A 19,182-nucleotide genomic window follows, 5' to 3' on the forward strand; every position below is an offset into this window, starting at 1 on the left:
TCTTTACGATGAACTCTTTATCACCTCCATAACCGACAAATATTTCCTTAGTCCTCTTAGGTAACTAAGGATAACTTTGACCGTTTTCTAGTGATCCACTCCTGGATCACTATCGTACCCCCTTGCCAAACTCATGATAAGGTACACAATAGGTCTAGTACACAACATAACATACTTTATAGAACCTATGACCGAGGCATAGGGAATGACTTTCATTTTCTTTCTATTTTCTGCTGTGGTCGGGTTTTGAGTCTTACTCAACTTTACACCTTGCAACACAGGCAAGAACTCCTTCTTTGACTGTTCCATTTTGAACTACTTCAAAATCTTGTCAAGGTATGTACTCATTGATAAATCTTATGAAGCATCTTGATCTATCTCTATAGATCTTGATGCCCAATATGTAAGCAACTTCATCGAGGTCTTTCTTTAAAAAACTCCTTTCAAACTCTCCTTTATGCTTTCTAGAAAATTCTACATTATTTCTGATCAACAATATGCCATTCACATAAACTTATCAGAAAGGTTGTAGTGCTCCCACTCACTTTCTTGTAAATACAGGCTTCACCGCAAGTCTGTATAAAACTTATATGCTTTGATCAACTCATCAAATCGTATATTCCAACTCCGAGATGCTTGGACCAGCCCATTGATGGATTGCTGGAGCTTGCACTCTTTGTTAGCACCTTCAGGACTAACAAAACAATCTGGTTGTATCATATACAACTCTACTTAGTGATATCCATTTAAGGAATGCAGTTTTGACATCCATATGCCAGATTTCATAAAATGTGGCAATTGCTAACATGATTCGGACAGACTTAAGCATCGATACGAGTGAGAAAATCTCATCATAGTCAACACCTTGAACTTGTCGAAAACCTTTTGTGACAATAGCTTTGTAGATAGTAACACTACCATCAATGTTTGTCTTCCTCTTGAAGATTCATTTATTTTCTGTGGCTCGCCGATCATCGGGCAAATCCACCAAAGTCCATACTTTGTTCTCATACATGGATCCTATCTCAGATTTCATGGCCTCAAGCATTTATCGGAATCTGGGCTCATCATAGCTTCTTCATAGTTCATAGGTTGTCATGGTCAAGTAACATGACTTCCAGAATAGGTTTACCTTACCACTCTGGTGCGGATCGTGCTCTGGTTGACCTACGAGGTTCTGTAGCAGCTTGATCTGAAGTTTCATGATCTTTATCATTAACTTCCTCTCTAACTGGTGTAGGCATCACGGGAACAGATTTCTCGGATGAGCTACTTTCCAAATTGAGAGCAGGTACAATTACCTCATCAAGTTCTACTTTCCTCCCGCTCACTTCTTTCGAGAGAGACTCCTTCTCTAGAAAGGTTCCGTTCTTAGCAACAAAAATCTTGCCTTCGGACTTGTGGTAGAAGGTGTACCCAATTGTTTCCTTAGGGTATCCTATGAAGATACATTTCTCCAATTTGGGTTCGAGCTTATCGGGCTGAAACCTTTTGACATAAGCATCGCATCCCCAAACTTTAAGAAACAACAGCTTAGGTTTGTTGCCAAACCACAGTTCATATGGTGTCATCTCAACGAACTTTGACGGTGCCCTGCTTAAAGTGAATGCAGCTGTCTCTAATGCATAACCCCAAAATGATAGTGGTAAATCGGTAAGAGACATCATAGATCGCACCATATCCAATAAAGTGCAGTTATGACATTCAGACACACCATTACGCTGTGGTGTTCCAGGTGGCGTGAGCTGTGAAACTATTCCACATTGTTTTAAATGAAGGACAAACTCGTAACTCAAATATTCTCCTCGACGATCAGATCAAACTTTATTTTCTTGTTACAATGATTCTCCACTTCACTCTGAAATTCTTTGAACTTTTCAAATGTTTCAGATTTGTGTTTCATTAAGTAGATATACCCATATCTGCTCAAATCGTCTGCGAAGGTCAGAAAATAACGATACCCGCCACGAGCATCAACACTCATTGGACCGCACACATCGGTATGTATTATTTCCAAAGTCACTAGCTCGTTCCATTGTTCCGGAGAACGGAGTTTTAGTCATCTTGCCCATAAGGCACGGTTCGCAAGTATCAAATGATTCATAATCAAGTGATTCCAAAAGTCCATCTTTATGGAGTTTCTTCATGCGCTTTACACCGATATGACCAAATGGAAGTGCCACAAATAAGTTGCAATATCATTATCAACTTTGCATCTTTTGGCATTAATATTATGAATATGTGTATCACTACGATTGGGATTCAATAAACCATTAACATTGGGTGTATGACCACCGAAGGTTTTATTCATGTAAATAGAATGGCAATTATTCTCTGTCTTAAATGAATAACCGTATTGCAATAAACATGATCTAATCATATTCATGCTCAACGCAAACACCAAATAACATTTATTTAGGTTCAACACTAATCTCGAAAGTATAGGGAGTGTGCGATGATGATCATATCAATCTTTGAACCACTTCCAACACACATCGTCACTTCACACTCAACTAGTATCTATTTATTCTGCAACTCCTGTTTCGAGTTACTAATCTTAGCAACCGAATAGGTATCAAATACCCAGGGGATACTACGAGCACTAGTAAGGTACACATCAATAACATGTATATCAAATATATCTTTGTTCACTAAGCCATCCTTCTTATCCGCCAAATATTTGGGCTAGTTCCGCTTCCAGTGACCATTTCCTTTGCAGTAGAAGCACTCAGTTTCAGGCTTAGGTCCAGCTTTGGGCTTCTTCACGGGAGCGACAACTTGCTTACCATTCTTCTTGAAGTTCCATTTCTTTCCCTTTACCATTCTCTTGAAACTAGTGGTCTTGTTTAATCATCAACACTTGATGCTTTTTCTTGATTTCCACCTTCATCGATTTGAGCATCATGAAGAGCTCGGGGATCGCTTTCGTCATCCCTTGCACATTATAGTTCATCACGAAGTTCCAGTAACTTGGTGATGGTGTATAGAGAACTCTGTCAATCACTATCTTATCTGGAAGATTAACTCCCACTCGGTTCAAGTGATTGTAGTACCCAGACGTTCTGAGCACATGCTCACTAGCCGGGCTATTCTCCTCTATCTTTTAGGCGAAGTACTTGTCAGAGGTCTCATACCTCTCGACACGGGCATGAGTCTGAAATATCAATTTCAACTCTTGGAACATCTCATATGCTCCGTGGCGTTCAAAATATTTTTGAAGTCCCGGTTCTAAGCCATAAAGCATGGTGCACTAAACTATCAAGTAGTCATCATATTGAGCTAGCCAAACATTCATAACGTTTGCATCTGCTCTTGCAATAGGTCTGTCACCTAGTGGTGCATCAAGGACATAATTCTTCTGTGCAGCAATGAGGATAAACCTTAGATTACGGACCCAGTCCGCAGCGTTGCTACTATCATCTTTCAACTTAGTTTTCTCTAGGAACATATCAAAAAACATAGGGAAGCTACAACACGAGCTATTGATCTACAACATAATTTGCAAATACTATCAGGACTAAGTTCATGATAAATTAAAGTTCAATTAATCAAATTACTTAAGAACTCCCACTTACATAGACACCCTTGAGTCATCTAAATGATCACGTGACCCAAATCAACTAAACCATGTCCGATCATCACGTGAGATGGAGTAGCCATCAATGGTGAACATCATTATGTTGATCATATCTACTATATGATTCCCGTTCGACCTTTCGGTCTCTAGTGTCCCAAGGCGATATTTGTATATGCTAGGCTCGTCAAGTTTAACCCGAGTATTCCGTGTGTGCAAATCTAGCTTGCACTCGTTGTATTTGAACGTAGAGCTTATCACACCCATCATCACGTGGTGTCTCAGCACGAAGAACTTTCGCAACGGTGTATACTCGGGGAGAACACTTATACCTTGAAATTTAGTAAGGGATCATCTTATAATGCTACCGCCGTACTAAGCAAAATAAGATGCATAAAAGATAAACATCACATGCAATGAAAATATGTGACATGATATGGCCATCATCATCTTGTGCTATGATCTCCATCACCGAAGCAACGTCATGATCTCCATCGTCACCGGCTTGACACCTTGATCTCCATCGTAGTGTCGTGGTCGTCTCGCCAACCATTGCTTTTATGACTATCGCTACCGCTTAGTGATAGAGTAAAGCAATTGCATAGCGTTTGTATTTCATACAATAAAGCGACAACCATATGGCTCCTGCCAGTTGCCGATAACTTTTACAAAACATGATCATCTCATATAACAATCTTTATATCACATCATATCTTGACCATATCACATCAGAACATGCCCTGCAAAAACAAGTTAGACATCCTCTACTTTGTTTGCTGCAAGTTTTTGTGACTGCCACGGGCTTCTAGCATGAACCGTACAAACCTACGGCACAAAAACCACAACGGTGATTTATCAAGTTTGCTGCTTTAACCTTCACAAGGACCAGCCACAGTCAAATTCGATTCAACTAAAGTTGGAGAAATAGACACCCGCCAGCCAGCTTTATGCAAAACTAGTTGCATGTCTGTCGGTGGAACCAGTCTCATGAACGCAATCATGTAAGGTTGGTCTGGGCCGCTTCACCCAACAATACTGCCGAATCAAAATAAGACATTGGTGGTAAGAAGTATGACGATCATCGCCCACAACTTTTTGCGTTCTACTCGTGCATATCATCTACGCATAGACATTGGTGCCACACAGTTTTCTTCATCAAATCGTGTGTGATGTAGTTGAATAAAAGCAAACGGTTAACCGAGGCAGAGCGTGTGTGATAGTTACACCTATCACACACGGGCCTATACATAAAACTGTGTGGGATCTACATACGAACGGAAATGTTTTCCCTGGATTGACTGTGTGGCATAATGTACATACAAACAGAAACGTTTTCCCTGGATTGACTGTTTGGGATGTACATAAGAACAGAAACATATTCCTTGGATTGACTGTGTGGAATGTACATAACAAACAAAAATGTTTGTTTGGAACTGACTGTGTGGGATGTATTTACGACCGGAATCGGTTGGGCCTGTATAATCGTATTTGATCGCTCGCTCGTCGCACACGACCTTATTTTGTCGAGCGTGTGTGCCAGGAGGGCCTATCCTCGATGGTTTTTGGGTCGTGTGGGAAGGACCCCCCTACCGCAGTCTCTCACTAGGCGACGGTTCAGAACACTGTCGCGGAAAGGGGTTAAAAACCGTTTGTATAGCACCTCGATGTACCAGTGACACCCCTATATCTGTCATATTCATGACCAACCGAGCTCCCCTCCCATCCCTACTCCGGGCAACAAAGTTGTCGAAGGAGTAGAGGGAGTTAGGGAGAAGGAGGAGACTCTCAAGGGGAAGGGGAGGAGTAGAGAGAAAGATGAGAATGAGAGCCCCCTCAAATCAATCTTTCATACCATCTTCTTCTAGTGATCCATCCTTTTACTCTGCTCAGTCGCCCCTCTCTTGCGGGCTAGAGCCACAGTCATGCCACCTTGTATTGACACAATGGCAATTACTATCATTCCTCTAGTCACGAGCATGAGTTTCTCTCCTACGTTATATCCAACTCCAACCCTATATCTCCGCTGTAAATTTGACATATATACTTGATCGGTGTCATGACTGGATTTGTTCATGACCGTCTTCGCAATTGTGGTCCCTTTGCATTGTAACCACCTCTCCCCCTTAATGTTTACGATCGACCATAGCCCATAGGTTTCAAGTCAACTGCGAAATGAAACCGTCACATGTCATCTAATAGTATCCCCTCTGAAAACTAATGCAAGACCAGTAATATTACCTAGCCGACATTCGCTAGGAGAGGGGTGGCAAGCGAACGTCATTTAACGACAATTTTAGTTGTGAAGAAAAAACAAACAACGGTACTCCCTCTATAAACTAATGTAAGAGCGTTTAGATCACTAAAGTAGTGATCTAAACGCTTTTATATTAGTTTATGGAGGGATTAGTTTTTAAACAAAAATGCCTTCTCTGATGAAACTGACACGTTGTTTGGAAAAAACTGCCACTCCCTCAAAACTAAAAATGCCACTAAAATGTCCCAGTGTGTCATCCTTGCTAGCGAACGTTCGCCAGTTATGAGCATCCAAGAGGATAGGTGTCTGCAATATTGCGAGCCCTAACCTTCACGGGGCCAGCCGCCAGGTGCGCAAGGCGGCGACCTCGGACCTCCTGACCTCGCGGCAGCTCGCGCCAGGTGCTGGTCTCCGGCGGCAGGCTACACCGCAGTGGCGCAGGATCCCAGGGTGAAAGCAGCGAGCGCTTCCCTCCTCTTCGGCGTCTTCATCCCTGCCACTCTGCTCGTCCGCGATTACAAGGTGCGCCCCCTCCCGCCGGAAAAATCCCCCTAGTCTGCGCTGGAGACGGCGGAGATCTGATTGGTTGTCGCCCGCGTGGCTCCGGGTCCCGACTTTGTTCTACTTTTCCCTGATTGTTTGCTGGATCTGATTATATAGCGAGTGATGTCTCCCTGTGAAATGACAGTCAACCTTAGCCTGTTAGGCATTCCCCTTTAAATTTCATGGTCGCCAGGTATTGTTTTCCCTCGTGGATGCTCAACAGTCTGAACTTGCATTGTTCGTGCTCGTTTAACACGTCAAGCCTATGTGGACGCAACATGTTTTTGCCTTCTGTATTTAGCTTCCATGGCAGCTGGTTATGTTAACTATGTAAGGGGCATCAGCAATCAGCAAGGAATTTGTAGTATGCAGAAGCACTCTCAGATAGTGAATTTTGCTTGCTGATGGCTGCATTGTGCTGACTGCTTAGAACTGTGTTTGCCCCCCAACTGATTTGTCATTTCCCTAACACCAGGGTCAAGCTGCTGTGAGATGGATATTTTGTATCTATGCAAGGATGTCTTAAAGATTCAGAAGTTTAGGCGACTGGCGTCTTATGCTGGATTTTATTCATTCACCACCCTCGTTACCTATGCTTACACAAGCAATACGTATGTCCCTGCTGAATTGCCCTTGTTTACAGACCTGCAGTGTCTTGCCACTTCTTATTCTTACCTGCCAACATTCTTCTCTCCTGCCCAACTTATTGCAGGACAAGGGCTGGCATTTCGAGGGCTGATCAGTATTATGCCGCCTACCCTTCTGGTACTGAGCTACTGACTGATACTGCAAAGGTATGAAAACCGAAAGGAGCACTTGTGGTTAATCATGTCAGATTTTTTGTTAAATCTGGGCAGTAAGCAGTAAATGTAACAAAGTTGTTGTTTTGTTTACTAATTTAATCGAGTTGACTTGATTAAGGGAAGCGGTACCTGATTTCTTTTGTCTGTTTGCAGCTTTACAAGGCTGCGTTGGGTAATTGTTTCGAAATAGACGACTGGGGTCCAATAGAATTCTCCATCATGGCAAAGCATTTTGACCGGCAAGGCAAACCACCATATGCCTACCATGCTGTAAGTTTCTTAATACTTGCAGATACAAATTTGAAAACAGTTCTGCTCCTTGTTCTGGGGTTTTCTCCCTGCGTGCTTTGCAAGTCTTACATCAATTGCTTACCGTGTGTTTTCAGCAATACATGTCACACCTTCTATCCCATGGCCAGCTCGATGGAAGTGGTTAACTGCAGGGATGTGTTCTGTTAGATTCTCTTGAGGCTTCATTGTAGTCCTTCAGTTATTTGTAAGAAAGAGATGGCTCGCTGAAATCTTGAATTGTTCTGGCCTGTTACGACGGATGGCATAGTCAAAATCGGTGATGCTGAGCTGTTGCAATATCAACTTATTAATAGTCAAAACTTTGCGGAATTTCCCCATGAATAATCATGGTTGCACCTAGTTGAAGCAAGCATTGGTGATCTCTCATCCTTTTGTTATTGCTGAATGTAACTCTTTTGTGTGTCAGTGTTCATAGCAGAATTAGTTTGTGTTCTCTTGCTCGATCTGCCGTTTCACCAGCAAAGACCAGTGACCTTAATCCTGCACCTGGAGTTGTAGGTGCATGAATGGCAGATGCTGGTTGGCTCCTGAACTAGATGTTTTCAGTGCCGGTTCAGGAGTTCCTCGAGAGTTTCTGCTCAGGCACTTGTACATTACTATATTCTCTATAACGTTGTCACGAGCCATTTTATTGAACACAATATTTCCAGTAGACTTTTAAATACCTTCTCAGTGCTGGTAGTAATCTATGTAGAGCTATACTTTGAAACAACAGTGTGAACTGCGCTAGTTATAAAATCAACAAGGACTGTTTTTGCAAGTGGGTGTTGTGCGGCAACCTTTGTCTTGTAAGGAGGAACCCACAGGCAGGGTTGATGATTGTTCTATGTTCTGCGAGTAGTCTGAACTCTGAAGGAGGAGCCTGTGGTTTTTGCTTTGTTTTCCAACGAAAGCTAGATATATCTGCAAATAAAAGCGTGATTTCTTCTTTACAAAAAGGCATAGAACAGAATTGTTATTTTGCCAAACTTTTGCCTATAAGGCGAGGCAGACGCCGCGTCACAAGGAACGCATATATCTTGCAATTTACTTAGCACAATGAAAGCAACACATTAGACAGAAAAAGTAACGGTAAAAGATAAGGTTAAGAAAGACTTCACAGCAGAACACATCTATCAACAGCTTGGTCGTATCACCAAACCTCCTCAGAGCAAAATTAACCCAGAAACACCATCTGAAAAAAATAAAATCATATCTGGTCTTTGGCTTAAAGTATGTCTAGAAAGGTGAGAGCAGCGATAGAACACACGAGCGTGCTTGCTCTCGGTATATAGACCAGTGGGACAATGCCGCGTTGCTGCGTGTATTAAATGCGATCGTGTAAGCTGGGGAGTATACAGATCATTGGACAGTATTATACGTTGACGGCGCCGTGCAATATGACGAGGCGGTAATGGTACACATAACATATGTTCTGTTGGTACATGAACCATGGGTCCACCCCCCCACCCCACCCCCGACGCTTAAGAGAGAAAAAAAAAGGAAAAATATATCCCTTCGGCGCCGCACGACTCGAGCAGCTCAAAGCTATGGCGACGGCGGAGGCCGGAGGCGATTGATTCGAGTTCTTATTACATCAGGTTGATAGGTATGCTTCCTCGCATCGCTTTTGATTCGTAGTTACTGCCGCTGTTAGTAGATACAAAGGTTCATAGTCTTCCCCATCATTTGAACAGGTTCCTGCTGCCGGATCTTGGAGGTGGGGAAGCCACACCTGACAGCGAACGCAACGAAACTATGGTCTTCGAGGATGCCGCATCAAGCATTGGAGATGTGGGCGATCTGGCACTGACAGTGCAACTAGAACTGAACAACACTTGTGAGGAGCTCAGGTTGCCGGTGCCCAGCTCAGAACAGTCAACAGGAAAAGACGGTCCTCAGGAGTCAGGCGCAGGGCTGGACGAAGAGGTATATTTAATTCACTGTATTTGGTTCCTCTCAGTTGAAATTGAACTGAAGTTTAAGTAGACTAGCATAAAAGTTGTAGCTTCCTTCGGGCTGATCATTCAGTTATCCCTTGAATTTTAGTAGTCTAGCATGAAAAATTGAACTGAACTTTAAGTATACTAGCATAGAAATTGTGGCAGCCCTTGAGCTTGTCATTCAGTTATCCCTTGATTTTGAGTAGTATAGCATAAAAATTCAACCGAATCATGTTTATACATGTCGTGCAATCATAGTTATAAGAAAGAAAACAAACTTTCCATTCTGTGTTAGTAAAAATTGTTTCTTAATTGATCAGGGTTCGTGCTGGAAATGCACCTGCTGAACGGCCACCCTGCGCTGGCAGAATAAGTGCCCTGGAGAAAACATTAAGAGGTTATGCAGAGAAGAAGACTGAGACTGTTGTGGTTCCTCAAATACATACTCCCTCCGTCCGGAAATACTTGTCATCAAAATGAATAAAAGGGGATGTATCTAGATGTATTTTAGTTCTAGATACAACCCTTTTTGTCCATTTTGATGACAAGTATTGTTGGACGGAGGGAGTAAGAAGCAACTTCGATTCGCTTGGGCAAGCATATGACTAATACAACCTGTATTCATGCGGAACTGGATTTGGAATTAATACGGCAAGAGCAGGAAATAGTCTGTGGATGCCTGGTGAGTATTAATTTCAATTGGCTATTGTTTATAACATGATCCTGCTGGTGCAGATGCCCCACAGTGATACGGTTGTTGCGATCAAACGAAAACGGCTGGTACGTCAGTGAAAACAGGATGCCACACAATCATCGCCGACGGAAAAGTGTGGCCAGAAGGTGTGCTGGCCTTCACACAAACATATCGATATATACACGCATGATGTTGTCAAACAGCTCTGTGAAAATAATATTGGCATTGGCAAGGTTTACAATATAATTTCTAGTTTCTTCGGTTCAATGAGCAATATACCATTCAGCAAAAGGCGTTGAGGGGGCCGTGTGGGCAAATAAGTCGCGATCAGGCAGATGATGATGTCCGGAAGACAACGGAGGTTTGTTTGAAAAATATTTATACACTCGACCTATGTTTGAAATTGAACACGCCACTGAAATTGCATGGTAGCGATGTATATACACGAGCTATGTTTGAGAATTTTGGGGAAGTCCTGTATGAAGGAGGGCAGTACAAAGTGGAAGTGGTCAGTAAAGGCAAAACCTATTTTGTGCAATGGTATCATCCAAAGAAGCATGAATAGTGGTGCAGGGTTGTCTCCAAAGTTGAAGTTATTGAGCAGGGCAGAGAACTCACATGTGCGTGTGGCAATTTCGAGCACACATGATTGCTGTGCTGCCATGCAGTGAAGGTAAAAATATTTATAGACGAAGGCATTTCGTTGTGAATCCCATTTCTTAAGCTACTTGAATGACCATGCTAATCTTTCGGTTTTGTAGGTCCTTGATTTCCTTGGTATAGACCAGATACCAGCAAAACACATTCTCGAACGTTGGAAAAAAATGCAAGGGATATATTGGCAGACCACTTGGCACATCTTCAAAAGGATAAAATTTCAGTGACCTCAATAACATTCAGACACACAAATCTACACACACATGCCCTTGAAGTTGTGAGATTTGGAGATGCAAGCATACTGCATATGAGTGTGCAGTTAATCTCTTGAAATCAACAATGGATAAATTGACGCCTATAGCCACTGTGCGGGATGGAATAGGGTCAAAGGACAGAATTCAGACGAACAAGGGAAAAACTTAAGAATTGATTGCATTGCATGCACCTTCCAGTGGATGTGCTAGTGACGCCGAAGGGAGTGGCATTGATAATTTCATGGGTTTAAAAGCTCCAGAACCAAAGCGTAAATCAGGTTGACCAACCACCAGCAGGGACAAGCCTCCATATGATGACCGGGGTGCAAAAAGCAAAAAATACAAACGAGCAGGAAATGCACATGGTGTCGGCGGATGCGGTACAAGCAAACGTTCTTGCTTCTGTAGCATATGGTGCGATCCAGGACACGACAGCACCACCTGTCCGCAAAAGGGTGATCTTCCTCAAAAATAAAGGAAGGAAGCTAAATGTTCAAACTGTGGTGTCAGTGGTCACAGAAAGAACACCTGCAACAAGCCTAAGGTGGTTCTGCATGTTGTTAAAAATGCTACTTTACAGGAAAATGAAACCTGTGGGTGACCTACTTAAGTTCAGTTTTTCTTTGTGTGTCGTTGAGGGCTCCGTAGCCGTTATGTGTAATGACAACACTAAGCACACTGTGATGTTTGTTTCAGTTCATCTGTGTTGTGTGCATGTTTATCACAATTACTACTGTTTTTCACATGGGTAGCATGTTGTGTGGTGGATGCATGCTCCCCTGCTTATTGCTTGCAAGACAGTTTGGTGTAGATGCTTTTTAGAGTAGAAATTCAGTTGGTTTTTCCCTGCTCTTCTCTTGAGCTATTGCTTCTTAGTTCTTACTGGCAGGATTCGGTGGACGGAAGAGCTGACGACATATCCATGGCAGATGAAGCTTTCAAAGATAAAGCTGAAGTTCAGTCTCATTTTGCGGCCGTCAAAGAGGTGGGCGACTACGGCCCGGGAAATCGTAGCTCCGCCGACGATGAGAACTGCTCTGATCCAGGAAGCTACTCCGAGTCAAGCAAGCTACTCCGAATCAAGCAATAAGGTTGCAGATGAATCCGGCGGCGACGTCCAGTACTGGCGACGTCAATGGTGGCAACCGACCAGAGAAGCGATCAAAGAATGCGGGCGCGTGCGGAAAGCAAGTGGTCCCACGTTTACTGTTGTAGTTGGCGGTCAACTAATCTAGGTTGAGGGTTGACGTCCGTCGCCACACCAGACCTAGTAGAAAAACTCCCGTCACTTCAGCTTCGACGTCCGTCGCCCCACCTTACAACCGTCGCCTCTTCCGTTCATACTACGCATTAAATATGACACCGTACACGACCGGCAATACAGCACGGGTTCCATATCCCGAAACGAAGCAACGCCTGAAGATACCGTGACCAGGCGAGCTCGTCCGCGCCCTTGAATTTTCGCACATATGCCTCATTGCCACTCTGTGCTCTTTCTGGGTTCAGTATCAAACTGCCGACTTTACATACTAATGTATGACCCAACCTGAAAAAAATTCTTATTTGATACTGGCAACAGATAAATTGCACTTCTCTGATCCAAACGAATGGTAAAGCATCCATTGCAGAAACATGTTTCCATAATGACAGACGACAAATGAAAAACATGTTTACATACTTATTACATACAAATTATTGAAGATGCCCTAACAGAGTCCACTCTGTACAAAGCACTCCCTTTATCAAAATGTAAGACGTTTTTTGGTTTTGATTGAGACTCAAAAACATGTTACATTTTGACAGAGGGAGTACTTGTCAGCAGATACAGATATATTATAATAACAAAAAAACATGTGGAAAGCATATACATCCTCAGCTTTAATGTACATGAAATTCATTTCTACCCAGCTTATCAGCCAATGTGGCTGGAATAATCAGTACATGTGGCTGGAATAATCAGTACACAAAACGGGAGCCAAGCTAAGTTGTGTGTACAGATCACACTTCAAAAAGGGGTGCTTATGAAAGCAGTACAAAAGTTATTTGTGATGTTCACACACAGTACCAACTTGCAGCAAGTGAGCTTCCTCTACATAGCTTGCTTATAACAAAATTGCCCATAGGGCTATCAGAAAAGAGTAATGGTATGACATCTAGGTAATGTGAACAAACTGCCCAAGTAATCCCCTTGGAAAAAGAATTCCCGCAAAAAAATAATGACAACACTTGATGTTACAGTAGCAAGGCGGAGCTACCATCCCTCGATTTTCAATGAGCCGGCACAAACTAAGGGCCCCCAAATATTCCGTTCTTGGCTTCTGGGTAATTTACAATGCAGTTAAGTCTCCCGCTGAAAGAAATTGCCTGATATCATCAGAGGAAATTCAGCTAATTGGTAAACATGAACTGTGTTTTCCTTCTCACCTACTGTCGTCACTAACACAGATAACCTTCAAAATGGATTGCTACCTGCCTCATTTGATTCACATGAATTCTGCGAAAGTACAATTTTAGTAACCCTAGATTCGCTCCACATCCAAAAGGGTCTCTTGTGGTCTCTTGTTACCTGATATGTACAGCTACCGTATAACATCGTCATCATGCACAGACCTAGCTAAGCAATGAACTTCTTATGTGGCCTGGTCTCTTTGAACAGGTGGTGCTAAGCCATGCTCCTTCATCATGCAATTATATTTTGGTGATGCTCTTGCACCTACTTGCACACAAAGCTCCACAACAGCAGGAGCATGACCATAATAATCTCGCCCACTGTCCACCAGAATTGGTGGGTCATGAGGCCGCTGATGCCACACAATCTTTTGAGGAACCAGGTCATCCACTCCAGCCTTCTTCCACTTGTGTTTTCCCCGCCAGCCCTCAAACTTAAATACTCCACACATCCTGGCCTTATGCCCTGATATCCCAACATGCACTTCAGAGCAATTCTCGCACACTTTGGATGGGTAGACCAATAGGAGTTTTGTCACACCTAATCTGAGCCTTTCCCATGCTTCTAGTGTTCTTTGACCTACCAATCTAAGTTCAGAAGATAGCAAAGGGGCAGGATTTTGGTTGTTAGCTTCAGCTGCCGTACATAGCTCATCACGTCTGTATAGGAGTCCTTCAGGTAGCTCTGCACCTGCCTGATGACATAGCTCGAGTACAGCAGGGACACGAGTGAAGTCGAACCTCTGGTCATGCCTTATCTCCTCCTGAAACATGTTTTCCTGATGGAAGGCCTCAACAGGGACAAGGATGTTTTTCAAGCCGCCTGGGCCCCATTGGTGAGGTCGATCCTTGACCATACGTTTGAAACCGTGGCAAGTTTTCATTTGATGTGCCATTTCTCCAACATGAATTTCAGGACAAAATCTACAGGATGAGTCAAAAAATGAATCACTAATTAAAATGACAGCACATAAAACATCTGAATGAATAATGCAGAAAGGTCCACTCTGATCAACAAATGAGAACAAATGTGAAAATCAAAGGGGACTGCTTGAGTTACTGGAATTCACTCAGACTAAAAGGCAAACTTGGCAACAACATTACACAACAACACTAGTTTAGGAACACTAATCTTCTACGTATGTCTGTTTATTTATATGTCCATTTCTTCAGACTTCTTAGCAATACCTTTGCTGATGATCTGCCAAAATAAGGATCTTTCCACAGCAAACAAGAAGACTAAGTTTATTATTGTATTGTATCCTCCTATGATCAAGTGGAAAACACTTAACAATTTCATATTTCTTGCCCTTAGTTGCATGAATGTACGGAAACAATAACACTAGCCTATGAACACCAATCTTCTAGTACTTATTTTTGTTGAATTGTTTTGCCATTTCTTCAGACTTCTTGCAATACCTAAACTGATAATGATGCAAAACAAGGAACTTTCAGCAACAAACGAGAAGACCAAGTTTACTGTATTGTATCCTCCTATGATACGACAAAAAACTTAATAATTTCATACTTCTTGCCCTTACTTGCATGAATGTACAGGGACAGCTCTGAGAAGTATTGAGACGCCTTCAGTGAGAATCTCTCTGGCCCTGACCACCTCCTGGGCCACCGGGATCATTCGCTTGATAGGATAATCCTTTGTTCGGTTCTTGATCCTCTTCAGAATCATGGGCCGCAGCTGCTTCCAGTCCACCCTCGAAGAGTACATCCTCAGATTCAAGATCGAGCCGCACAGCTCTGAGCAAATGTGACTGCCGGCCATCCGCCGCATAAACGCCATTGCAGCGCACAGAGCCTACAGGTTCACAATTGTTTTTCATAAGGACAGGAAACAAGCATCCATGGTACATATATTATTAGCAGGAGATGTGACGAACAACAACGGAACATGTATATTTCCTCTAAATTTTGTCGCTCTCTCCACCTGGGTGTTGCGTCGACGCTTCTCCAGAAGATAAGAAGGGGAACGAGGGAAGGGGATGACGGATGACTACCTTGCCCACAGTCCGCCGGTCTCCTGGAGCTCGCTGGCGGCGCGGCAGCCAATGGAGGGGAGCGGCGCAGGGGATAGGACGGGGGGCCGCCCGCAATATAGCGGAGACGCGCAGGGTCTCCTTCCCCGCGCCGCACCCGTCGATCTGACGAGCCCCGCCGCTCGCCTCGGGTCCGTGGAAGTGCCGGGCGCCGTCGAGCGGCCGAGGAAGGAGCCGGCGCTGGGCGGCGAGAGGTGGAGCGAGCTTTGAGGGAAGCGGTGGTGCGCAGCCTGTGAGCGAGACGAGACGCTACGGCCGGCATGGACGGCGGCGCGGCCGGGCGGGCGGGGAGGGAAGGAAGAAATGCGACGGCGTGCCCGATCGATCGATTCGCCTCCGGCTGCCAGGCTTTGGGCTCAGCCGAGCGAATTAGGGATCGGCAGTGGAGTTAACCTGGGCCCAGCCCAATAAAGGTAAGGACGTTTCGGTGACATATAAGCCCAGCGAACATCAACTAAAAAAAAAAGCCCAGCGAACTTTTTTTTTGCGGGAAATTTAGAGTTAGCCCAACGAACTCCGAATATCCACTTAGGTCCCGGGCTCAGATGAGCCCGATGAACAGTACAGTGATCAGAAATAGAAAAAAATAATAATAAATCCGATTTTTTTTTCAAGCAGGATGTCCATGTGTGTGATGTTCGTGCAAAATTTGGTGAAGTTTGAACGAGGGGCGCGCGGCAAAGAAGACAAATTCGGACATGAACAGTGCTATTTTCAAATGTTTCTCACATATCTGAATTTTGTTTTTTTGCCACGAGCTACTCGAATGTCCAAACTTCACGAAATTTTGCACGAGTATCACGCATCTGAGAATCTTGCATCACAAAAAAACCCAGAATTTTTTGAAATTTTTTCGATTTACTGTTCATGCCCGGACTCATCTGAGCCTCGGCACCAAACCCACACTTTACTTTTCACTTTGATCATTTATCCCCCCCTCCCCACCCCGAGATTGACGGGTGGGGCCAGGGCCACTGGTCACTGAGACAATCCAGGGGAAAATCATCTGAACCTTAATAAAGTGAAGCATGGCAAATTATCTAATCCCCCTTAATTGAGAAATTATCATGAGTTCCTGATCAAGGCCCAGAAGTCAGTCACATTCCTTATGGAAACTGCAACGATCGACATGAATACTGATCACACAAACTACGCGTGCCAAGTTGCCGGTGTCGTGTTCATGAGCTCCCAAGCCAAACGTGGGGGATCAATCATAGGGGATTAGATTATTTGCCACGGATCGGAAGCTCGCGGTAATTTCTCGGCCTGGATCAAGAGCTCACGGCAATTCCTCAATTAGGGGGAATTAGATGATTCACGGTCCCTCTCTACATAAGGAATGTGGCCAACTTCTGAACCGAGCTCACAGCAAGTTCTTAGTTAAGTCTGCTTATATAGGATGATCCTGAATACAATACAAAACTTAACGAGAGAATTGACTTGAAGAGAATGACGCTCATCCGACACATCTACTAGGAACTATGCATGGATGTTTGTGGCAGCTTGCCCAACACAGGAAAATGTCCACCTCGACCACCTATGTTCTTCACGGTGCACAGGATTCTTGGAGACATGCTTTGATGGACTGTTCAATGGCACTGATATGTCTCTAACGTATCTATAATTTATGAAGTATTCATGCCATGTTTACAATAGTTTTATATGATTTTGGTATGATTTGATTAGAACTAACCCGGACTGACGCTGTTTTTAGCAAAACTACCGTGGTTTTATTTTTGTGCAGAAATAAAAGTTCTCGGAATGCGCTGAAAATCAATGGAGATTTACAAACTCAAAAATTACAACTCAAAGCTAGAACAAGATATGACTCTAAATGAATGCCTCCAGCGGTGTACCGGGCTATGCAATGAACTAAGAGTGACATGTATAAAAAATCATGAAGGTGGCTTTGCCACAAATACGATGTCAACTACATGATCATGCAAAGAGCAATATGACAATGATGGAGCATGTCATAATAAACGGAACGGTGGATAATTGCATGGCAATATATCTCGGAATGGCTATGGAAATGCCATAATAGGTTGATATGGTGGCTGTTTTGAGGAAGGTAAATAATGGGTGCATTGCTACCGGCGAAAGTTGCGTGGTATAATAGAAGCTAGCTAAGTGGAAGGATGAGTGTGCGTATATCCATGGACTCACATTAGTCATAAAGAACTCATATACTTATTGCAAAAGTCTACTTAGCCCTCGAAGCAAAGTACTACTACGCATGCCCCTAGAGGGATAGATTGGTAGGAAAAGACCATCGCTCGTCCCCGACTTCCACTCATAAGGAAGACAATCAAAAGAGCACCTCATGCAACAAATTTGTCACACAAATTTTACCATACATGCATGCTACGGGACTTGCCAACTTCAACACAAGTATTTCTCAATTTCATAATTACCCACTAGCATGACTCTAACATTACTACTTTTATATCTCAAAACAATTATCAAGCATCAAATTGATCCTAGTGTTTAATGCACTTTTTATGATAGTTTTTATTATACCCAATTTGGATCCTCATCATTCTAGGACCAAATTCATAACCATAGCAAATACCATGCTGTTCTAAAAGACTCTCAAAATAATATAAGTGAAGCATGAGAGACTAGCAATTTCTATAAAATTAAGCCACCGCCGTGCTCTAAAAGATATAAGTGAAGCACTAGAGCAAAAACTATGTAGCTCAAAAGATATAAGTGAAGCACATAGCATATTCTAACAAATTCTAATCAAGTAGGCTTCTCCCAAAAGGTGTGTACAACAATGACGATGGTGGTAAACTAAAAATCAAATACTAATATAATACACGACGCTCCAAGCAAAACACATATCATGTGGCGAATAAAAATATAGCTCCAAGTAAAGTTACCAATGAACAAAGACGAAAGAGGGGATGCCTTCCGGGGGCATCCCCAAGCTTAGGCTTTTGGCTATTCTTGAATATCTTGGGGTGCCTTGGGCATCCCCGAGCTTAGGCTTTTGCCACTCCTTATTCCATAGTCCATCAAAGCTTTACCCAAAACTTGAAAACTTCACAACACAAAACTCAACAGGAAATCTTATAAGCTCCGTTAGTGAAAGAAAACAAAACCACCACATAAGGTACTGTAATAAACTCATTTTTTATTTATATTGGTGTTAAACCTACTGTATTTCAAGTTCTCTATGGTTCATATCACTTAATACTAGCCATAGATGCATCAAAATAAGCAAACAACACACGAAAAACAGAGTCTGTCAAAAACAGAACAGTCTGTAGCAATCTGTAACTAACGCAAACTTCTGGAACTCTAAAAATCCTACCAAAATAGGACGTACTGGAAAATTTGTTTATTGATCAGCAGAAAAAGGAATCAATGCAAAAGCACGTTTCTGTGATTTATTGAAATTTTTCTCATGAGTGCAAAGTTTCTGTTTTTCAGCAGAATCAAATCAACTATCATCGTAGGTTATCCTATAGGTTCTTACTTGGAACAACACTAATTAAAGCATGAAAATACATCTAAACAGAAAGTAGAAGCAAAATTTATTACTAAACAGAAACAAAAACAAAAAACACAAAGAAAATTGAGTTGCCTCCTAACTAGCGCTATCATTTAACGCCCCTAGGTATGCATAAAAGTGAAGATAGATCTAAGTAGTGCCATCTTTGGC

At 42.9% G+C, this 19,182-nt stretch overlaps 2 protein-coding genes and 1 long non-coding RNA gene across 4 annotated transcripts; 2 read left to right on the forward strand and 1 right to left on the reverse strand.

The window, feature by feature from the left end:
* Positions 1-6,108: 6,108 nt before the first annotated feature.
* Positions 6,109-8,117, forward strand: LOC119365763. Its single transcript, XM_037631407.1, has 5 exons — positions 6,109-6,350; positions 6,847-6,982; positions 7,084-7,165; positions 7,328-7,444; positions 7,561-8,117. Exons 2-5 carry the CDS (start codon positions 6,864-6,866, stop codon positions 7,609-7,611), a joined length of 369 nt encoding a protein of 122 aa, XP_037487304.1. The 5' UTR covers positions 6,109-6,350; positions 6,847-6,863; the 3' UTR covers positions 7,612-8,117.
* Positions 8,118-8,941: 824 nt separating this feature from the next.
* On the forward strand, positions 8,942-11,713 carry LOC119365765. The gene is made up of 4 exons (XR_005175751.1): positions 8,942-9,074; positions 9,163-9,394; positions 9,729-10,775; positions 10,864-11,713. It is a non-coding gene; the product is annotated as an uncharacterized LOC119365765 (long non-coding RNA).
* A 1,207-nt stretch (positions 11,714-12,920) lies between these two features.
* On the reverse strand, positions 12,921-15,836 carry LOC119365766 (APO protein 4, mitochondrial-like). 2 transcript variants are annotated; one of them, XR_005175752.1, is made up of 4 exons: positions 15,474-15,836; positions 15,003-15,274; positions 13,580-14,385; positions 12,921-13,507 (listed from the first exon to the last, which is right to left on the reverse strand). XR_005175752.1 is itself a non-coding variant. In XM_037631408.1 (3 exons), the coding sequence occupies exons 2-3, from the start codon at positions 15,257-15,259 to the stop codon at positions 13,644-13,646; spliced, it is 999 nt and encodes a 332-aa protein (XP_037487305.1). In that variant the 5' UTR covers positions 15,260-15,274; positions 15,474-15,836; the 3' UTR covers positions 12,921-13,643. The 2 variants fall into 2 exon arrangements, 1 of the variants encoding a protein (XP_037487305.1); XM_037631408.1 differs by having other exon boundaries at positions 12,921-14,385.
* Positions 15,837-19,182: the final 3,346 nt, after the last annotated feature.

Source organism: Triticum dicoccoides, chromosome 2B, assembly GCF_002162155.2.
Source record: "Triticum dicoccoides isolate Atlit2015 ecotype Zavitan chromosome 2B, WEW_v2.0, whole genome shotgun sequence".
NCBI classification, from domain to species: domain Eukaryota; kingdom Viridiplantae; phylum Streptophyta; class Magnoliopsida; order Poales; family Poaceae; genus Triticum; species Triticum dicoccoides.

Coding starts and splice junctions, on each gene's coding strand:
- LOC119365763 (XM_037631407.1), top strand. CDS start 6,864: ATGGATATTTTGTATCTATGCAAGGATGTCTTAAAGATTCAGAAGTTT. Junction 6,983..7,083: donor TATGCTTACACAAGCAATAC/GTATGTCCCTGC, acceptor AACTTATTGCAG/GACAAGGGCTGGCATTTCGA. Junction 7,445..7,560: donor CACCATATGCCTACCATGCT/GTAAGTTTCTTA, acceptor GTGTGTTTTCAG/CAATACATGTCACACCTTCT.
- LOC119365766 (XM_037631408.1), bottom strand. CDS start 15,259: ATGGCGTTTATGCGGCGGATGGCCGGCAGTCACATTTGCTCAGAGCTG. Junction 14,386..15,002: donor GTCCCTGTACATTCATGCAA/GTAAGGGCAAGA, acceptor CTCATCCTGTAG/ATTTTGTCCTGAAATTCATG.